Raw genomic sequence first — 7,646 nt, 5'->3', positions numbered from 1 at the left:
ATAAAAATGAATCGCTAAATGTGTTGCTAAGTGTAAAACTCCAAAACGGAAAAAAACAAAAAAAAAAAAAACTCTTCATAAGAACCTTCCTCGGACTTCAAACAATACTTTAAAAAAAATTATGGAAATTGATCCAACCGTTTTGGAGTTTTACACTTAGCAACACATTTAGCGATTCATTTTTATATATATATAGAAGTTAATAAGGGAAAGATCGAGCGCGAGACTTGACCGACTTTTTGTATAAAATTTTCCTTCATACTTCTCAAAAGTTTCCGCATTGAATATATTTTTATTAATATTCATAAAAGGAAATTTGGTGAATTGGAAATAAATAAATGGTAATTCCTAATTATAAAAGAAGGAAGAAATACGGATTGATTAATTCACAATTTCTATACATGGACAGTAGGTACATATTACGCAAGGCAGAAACCTATCCGATACATGAGTGAATACGAGAAAGCAGAATCAAGTTGTTTCAAATTGTTTCATCATATTATATAACAACATTCGTAGCCAATTGCTTACCTTCCGCTTTCGATATTTTGACATACCTACTGACCATTCTTATTATATTGACATTATTTTTCAATCTACTAATGGCCCAAATTTCGAATATTTAAAATTGCATATACGATTTCTTTGTTACCTGTCAATTTGTACTACATTTACGTTTAGACCTGTGACCCACGAAGCGCGGGCCTAAAGGGCGTCAAAATTTTAGGGTTGCGAAAATATAATGAACATCAAAATTTAATAGGCCAAAAATATTTCATCATTTTAGCTTCTTGTTTTTGCATATTTACGATATTTGTCTTTTATCAACTGTCTTTCATCGAATGTTGAAATCAATTTAAACACTAGTGGTGGGTCAAGGGCCGAACATTATATGTAGATTTTTTAACGCATGCCTTTTCGGGGGTTGATAATTTAATCCTTGTTAAGGAAGGCAAAACGGTTCTTAACCGATGTATGCTTTAAATTAGTTTTATTTTTAGAAAAAATTGTGTTTTCCGTGACATCAATCCAGTCCGAAGATATCGAACGGTCGAAAAGAAAAAATTTAAAATTCCGAATTTTTAAATTACCTACATTACTATAATGAAAAGAAAAATGAAGTTCTAGTTATAGCCCTTGCGAAAACGTTGGTAATAAGCAAAAGGGTGGGAAATTTTTATTTTCCTTTGTCATGGTTAAAATTCACAGCTGTTTTTCTCACTATTACGTCAACGAATGGAGCATGCCATTTTTTTGGCAAAGGTTTTATAACTAAACTCTTTCTTATTTTCAATCTCTTGCTATGTAAACGTCTATACTTTTTTCTTACTTAATAAAATAAAAAAACATTAAATTATTATTTTAATTATATTACTAAGTTTTGCAGTAACATGATATAACTCTCAGGGTAAGGGTGGTACTACAGCTTGCATTTTTTTAAATTAGTTTTACATGATCTTTGTCGTCCTTAGTTCCTCTCTCCTCTTGTCAGACTTTTTCTACTTTTTGTATTTCCATACAAAAGAAATGTACGTTCTATGTATTTTAGTGCAGAGAAGAAAGAAATTATAAATTTTTAAAAGTGATATACTTAACAACATATTTGATAAGATGCGACACTCGTTCTTGTGCGATATTTTTTATTGTGTAGTCCCCACAATGTGGAATAACAATGACTTGTAGCTTAGCGATGTAGTAATTGGAAAATTAGAGCTGTATTAAGGGTTGTAAAATTTAATTTATTACAAAAACGCAACCGACGTTTCGCTCCAACTCTTTCATTAATTCCAAAAACTGTGTGCAGTGCAAGAGGTGGATTTTGTGTATACGTAAATGCATTTTGTTGTTTTATATCACTATGGAATCACAAATTACACCGTTTTGGTATTTATTACTTTATTTATTCATTGTTTGGGGATATAATGGTGCATTTCTTTTATACAACAAGGTTTCAATAGATAATTTACTACATTGTATATACGTTTAAGTTTATTACGTTTATATTTTAAAAACGCTTGCACATTTTTTTTTAAATGTTATCTACCTTATTTATTTTAATTTTAATTATTAATAATTCTGAAATTCTTGGTATAAAGTCAGAGAAAGTACAAAAAAGAATCATTTATGTTTCCGGAAAGTGTGATATTTGTAAAATTTACAAAACTAAATTATTTTAATAAACTTCTTTAGGTATTATTAATCAATTTCACGGTGCGCTGTTCCAAATGAATTTAATATTTCGTGCTTCGACTTTAAAACATCATTTTTTTATATTTTTTTCAGACAACAGAAATTGGTTCTACAGAGCTTTCTGCACTGGCGGCGTCGCTTTTGATGACATCGATAACCCGGAAGACAATAAAGAAAACGGAATAATGGCTTTCTTCCGCGATTATTTTGCAGTCTTTTTAAATAATAGTTGCGTAAAAATAATAGTTATTGTTGTGTTTGGTTTATACCTGTTAGGAGCCGGTTATGGAGTGACCAAAATAGAAGAAGGGTTGGANCTTCATTATGCAGGGCAAATAATTTTCATTTACATATTCGTGTTCTAAGGTACTCTTCCGTCATTTCCATCATTTGACTGGACTAAAGCGAAAATGCATAATTTGATGACCGAAGCAAGATTAAGACCAAGACTGTCCCACTCTTGGTATTGGTCTTAGTCTTGCTCAAAAATTTCTAGTCTTGGTCTTCGTCTTGGTCTTGCTAATATAGTCACGGTTTTGGTCTTACGTGTTAAGCCTTGGTCTTGTGTGTTAAGTCTTGGTTTTGCTCAATCTGATCAGTTTTTTTAATAATTCTTTCAAGCACAAATAAATTTTCTATTTACCGACATAATGATTGTCTTGAATACTGGAATTTTCTATCATACATTCGAACTTCTCATAACTTTTAAAGAAAATTTGTATAGCTCCGCCGTGGCGTCATCGCAGTTTATATTTTCATCATTTTTTTATATTTTTTTCAGACAACAGAAATTGGTTCTACAGAGCTTTCTGCACTGGCGGCGTCGCTTTTGATGACATCGATAACCCGGAAGACAATAAAGAAAACGGAATAATGGCTTTCTTCCGCGATTATTTTGCAGTCTTTTTAAATAATAGTTGCGTAAAAATAATAGTTATTGTTGTGTTTGGTTTATACCTGTTAGGAGCCGGTTATGGAGTGACCAAAATAGAAGAAGGGTTGGAAAGAAGAAAAGTTGCAAAGAGTGATTCGTATGCAATCGAATTTTTCGATCGAGAAGACGATTATTTTAGAGAATTTCCATACAGGTAAATATCAGGATGTTTTGCAATATGAAACTGGAAGGTTTGAACGTATTTAATTCAATAAATGCATATATTAAAACCAACCAAATTGTAAATAAATAAATAAAAACAAAATTTAACAAAAATGCTAAAAATATTCATGCATACGTAATGTAATAAAGTTAAAGAACGTAGCTACCTACTTTTTTGACTAAAAAATATTATTAAAAAAACACGAAATCATTAATATGTCGTAGAAATAAAATATTGTATCTGTTAATTTATTAAGAATTGTTATACTCAAAAGCAGTAATTGTGAATTTATCCGTTTTTCCGAATGCTTTAAGGAATGAAAAGTTTCTGTATCTACAGAATTTTGTATGTTTACAATTAGAAATAAGATATTACATTTATGAAGGAAAAAACCAGATAATTTGTATTCTAATTTTTATTGTTTTTCTTTTGTCGAATTATTTTGTAAGCTAAAGTAATATGAATTCATTTTATAGGATTCAAGTTGTCGTTAGCGGAGAATACGATTACTGGGACCCAAAAATTCAAGAAGGAATCGAAAACTTGACCCAAACATTTGAGAACACCTCGTATATTTCTGGTGGTTTGTACACGGAATCCTGGTTGAGAAGTTTCATTCAATACGCCCGCGAAAACGAAGAATTTTTGAATACAACGATAAAAACGAAAGAAGGATTTATGAAAACACTGAAAGAGGTAAATAAATAGTACAAAACTTTTTTTAAGTACCCACTAGTGGTGGACGTTGNGTCGGAATGTCTCCTGAAGGCGAAACTGCGAAAGGTTTCTATGGACAACACGATGTTCCACTTCTCCAATGAGTTCCCAATGTTAAAACAGTTTTCTTCGAGAAAAAGGGTTCACCACTATATTCCCGAAAAAGTTCACAAATCTGTTCGAGAAAAGTTCACCACTAAATTCCCGAAAATATTCACTGATCGCCTTTTTTGAAATTACGGAAAAGACGATCCTACTGACTGCGCCAACTGATACGATAAAAGTTCCAACAAAAGAGTTTTTAAAAAGAACTTTATTTTACAATTACAAGATAATGATTATCAGGCCTAGTCTGAAGCTAGAATGATTTGAGTTTTCATAAAAGAATATAATATTGATAATTTGTCTACTAAGCATTTCTAAATTAAATAATAACCAGCTGCAGGTATGGGAAAATAGTGTCCTTGAAAAGAGTCGTCATATTTAGCATGTAACATATATACGTATTACAGGTATCATATTTTTAATTGATAAAAAATAATTTTAACTACTGTACTATACCTACACGTTGTCGCTAATTTAAATAAAAAAATGGTTTTTCTCATTTCTCTTTTAATAATATGAAATATTTAAAAAAGAAGATGAATAAATACGTCTGATAACAATTTATTATACTCTGGTCAGACCTAAACTTCAAAAAGTAAAAAATAGACCTATTACTTCTTTAAGAAAAGTAACCAAAACAACGTTGATCTATTAACGTTGAAACGTTAACTAGTTTATCAACTAGTTGACGTTAAAAAAAAAAAAACGGTTTCGTTTCGTTGTCGGTGAAAACGTAAACGACCCACCCCTAGTACCCACACAGAAGAAATTCATTTTTAATGTATTGTATGTGTTACTTCTGCCACTTAATTATTTTTTATTGACTAATAAATAATAGGTAATAAAATAATTCGAAGTGGTCTGTATTCTGTCGAAACTGCCAGACGCGGATCGCAATTTCGATCTTTTTGGATCTCATCAGCGCGTCGCAGACAGCTCAGACAGAACACAGACCAACTTTTACCTGTTGTCTTAACAGTGCGTTTTAGAAAATACTACGAATGGCGCGGTAAACGCCATCTGTAGTACGATGCTACATTTTAGGATTACGTATGCTCCAACAAAATCCAAAATAGATATATGGATATCTAATACTTGCTGAGACGAACCCCGGCGACGCGTCTGCCAGTTTCGACAGAATTCGAATTATTTTATTCGATTATGGTAACGTGCCTATCACGTTGAGGTTAGCTACGCCGGGATTCGTTTCAGCAAGTAGATATTCATATATTTAAATGGACCTTGTTGGAGCATACGTAATCCTAAAATGTAGCATCGTACTACAGATGGCGTTTACCGCGCCATTTGTAGTATTTTCTAAATAATAGGTAAGTAAATAAAATATATGTTTTTATGCTTTATTTACAGTTTTGGTTGGTTCCGTCCAGTTCTTTCTCTCTCGATGTGAAATTTAATGAGGTAGGCGATAAAATAATCGCCATGCGCTTCCTGATACAAGCAGTCAACATTTCCGGGACAGAACATGAAAGACAAATGGTTGGAGATCTTCGAAAAATTTCTAGAGAGTCAAATTTCAACGTCAGCGTCTTTCATCCATATTTTGTTTACTTTGATCAGGTATTTAAAAAAACACTGAACGTGTATTATAATTATTAACCTGATGAATATAAAGTTTGTTTTTTTCCTTTCAGTTTGAGTTAGTAAAGCCAATGTCGATACAGAATATGTTGGTGGGAGGTCTCGTTATGATGCTTGTCTCTTTCATCTTCATTCCAAACGTTCTCTGTTCAATTTGGGTGGCCCTCAGCATTATTTCGATAGAGACAGGAGTTGTAGGCTACATGGCACTTTGGAGCGTTAATTTGGATTCCATCTCAATGATCAACCTCATAATGTGCATAGGATTTAGTGTGGACTTCACTGCCCATATTTGCTACGCTTACATGTCTTCAGAATGCAAAAGACCAGCGGATAAAATGAAAGAAGCTTTATATGCATTGGGTCTTCCGATATTCCAAGGAGCGTTCAGCACAATTCTCGGAATGGCGATGCTTTTGTTCCCAGGGAGTTACATTTTTGACGTTTTCTTCAAAATGGTGTTCCTGGTCGTATTCTTCGGAGCTATGCACGGACTTTTCCTTCTGCCAGTTCTCTTGTCACTCTTTGGACCTGGATCATGCACCAATCATGACAAAGAGGAAAAGGAAATGCAGTTATCGTCAGTGGAGAAATCGTTTCCTCATCCTTATTGTATCCCTCATCCCCAATTCACGTTGAATGGGACCCATTTGGGAAGCACGTTCAAACAGCATCAGATCATGAACATGGAAAAGCCACCCAATAAACATTTTTTAGACATTGAAAGAGACCTGGGATTGGGAACGTCGGAAGAAAACTCGAGCGAGTCCGGCTCAAATCAATCAAATAAACAAGTGGTTGACAACGACACTCTCCAGAAAAGAGACAAGAGCAACTGGAAAGAAAATTTTCATTTGGCAACGAGAAATAACGATTTCCAAACGCCAAGAACACCAATAGATTTATTCGGCGCCCCGAGCGAAAAAGACTGCCAGAATATTTCTTACACACGGAGACGTTCCATCGAAAATTGGGAAGCAGCGGAAGAAAGTTCGCCAGATTATAGTGCGAGTAACAACAGGAAGTACATCCCCCAAGAGAGACAAAGATCGAATCAGCGGAGACGACCTCTAGGAAGATCTTATTCCCATCATCACCTCCAATATCCCAAGTATATCCAAGAACTTCGGTTTCCATAGTGTTGTGTTAAACAAGACAGAATTTTGATAGTTATAAAATAAAAACTTAGTGCATCCAAGACATTATCATCAGTTGATGATCTTTCTCTAGAAAAAATAGAAAAGTTTTTCAGTTGTGGGTAAACTCTTCGTAGTATTTCCCAGGCGAAAACTCACTTTTCCACTGCCGAAAATGAGAAGGTGATAAACATTAAAACAACTCGTAATGTACATATGAAAAAAGGGTGAAGTTATTGTTATGTATGCAGACGAAACGGGTTTTTTAAACAACTATTTGTATATCCTTATTTAAGGACAGGATTGATTTTCAGCGTGCAACGATGATAATGTTGTGAACAGAATTTATTTGCTCAATTAGACGAAGTATCAATCACCAAAGTGCTTTTGACGAAAACGAACGCGAAATACGTTTATGAGACGCTGAAACTATTTTTTAATAAAAATAACAATTTCTTTGAAAATATTTACAATAAACGGTTTGACGACAGTGTTTTTTTTTTATTATTGCAACTCCTTAAGTTTTTATTATGATAACTAATCTTTTACTTAATGAATTATTTGACTATTTCTCACACAGGAATTTCATTTTTAAAATTCTAAACTAATTAATTATTAAAAGCAACAGGAGTGTGTATAACTTTTCAAAGAGAATTAAAAAAAGAAAAAATAACAAAAGATAACCTAATATATATTGCAAAATTTTGGAAATATTGATTAATAAAAATCTCATGGGATCAATAAAATCGAGAGAAAATAAACTTAATTCTTCATAGTAGTCTTATTCAAAATAGAAATGGGT

At 32.8% G+C, this 7,646-nt stretch overlaps 1 protein-coding gene across 1 annotated transcript in view; it reads left to right on the top strand.

Annotated features, from left to right (window-relative positions):
* Positions 1–7,334, top strand: part of LOC108737857 (patched domain-containing protein 3) — a 102,440-nt gene extending 95,106 nt beyond the window's left edge. Inside the window, exons 10-13 of the mRNA XM_025980077.1 lie at positions 2,979–3,278; positions 3,764–3,983; positions 5,478–5,687; positions 5,762–7,334. Coding sequence (XP_025835862.1) covers positions 2,979–3,278; positions 3,764–3,983; positions 5,478–5,687; positions 5,762–6,847 — 1,816 coding nt within the window. The 3' untranslated portion in view covers positions 6,848–7,334. The remainder of the gene's footprint in view (positions 1–2,978; positions 3,279–3,763; positions 3,984–5,477; positions 5,688–5,761) is intronic.
* The last annotated feature ends 312 nt before the right edge of the window (positions 7,335–7,646 follow it).

The sequence above is a fragment of the Agrilus planipennis genome, unplaced genomic scaffold (genome assembly GCF_000699045.2).
Source record: "Agrilus planipennis isolate EAB-ADULT unplaced genomic scaffold, Apla_2.0 scaffold14, whole genome shotgun sequence".
NCBI classification, from domain to species: Eukaryota; Metazoa; Arthropoda; class Insecta; order Coleoptera; family Buprestidae; genus Agrilus; species Agrilus planipennis.
This window is presented reverse-complemented; position numbering and strand designations above follow the sequence as displayed.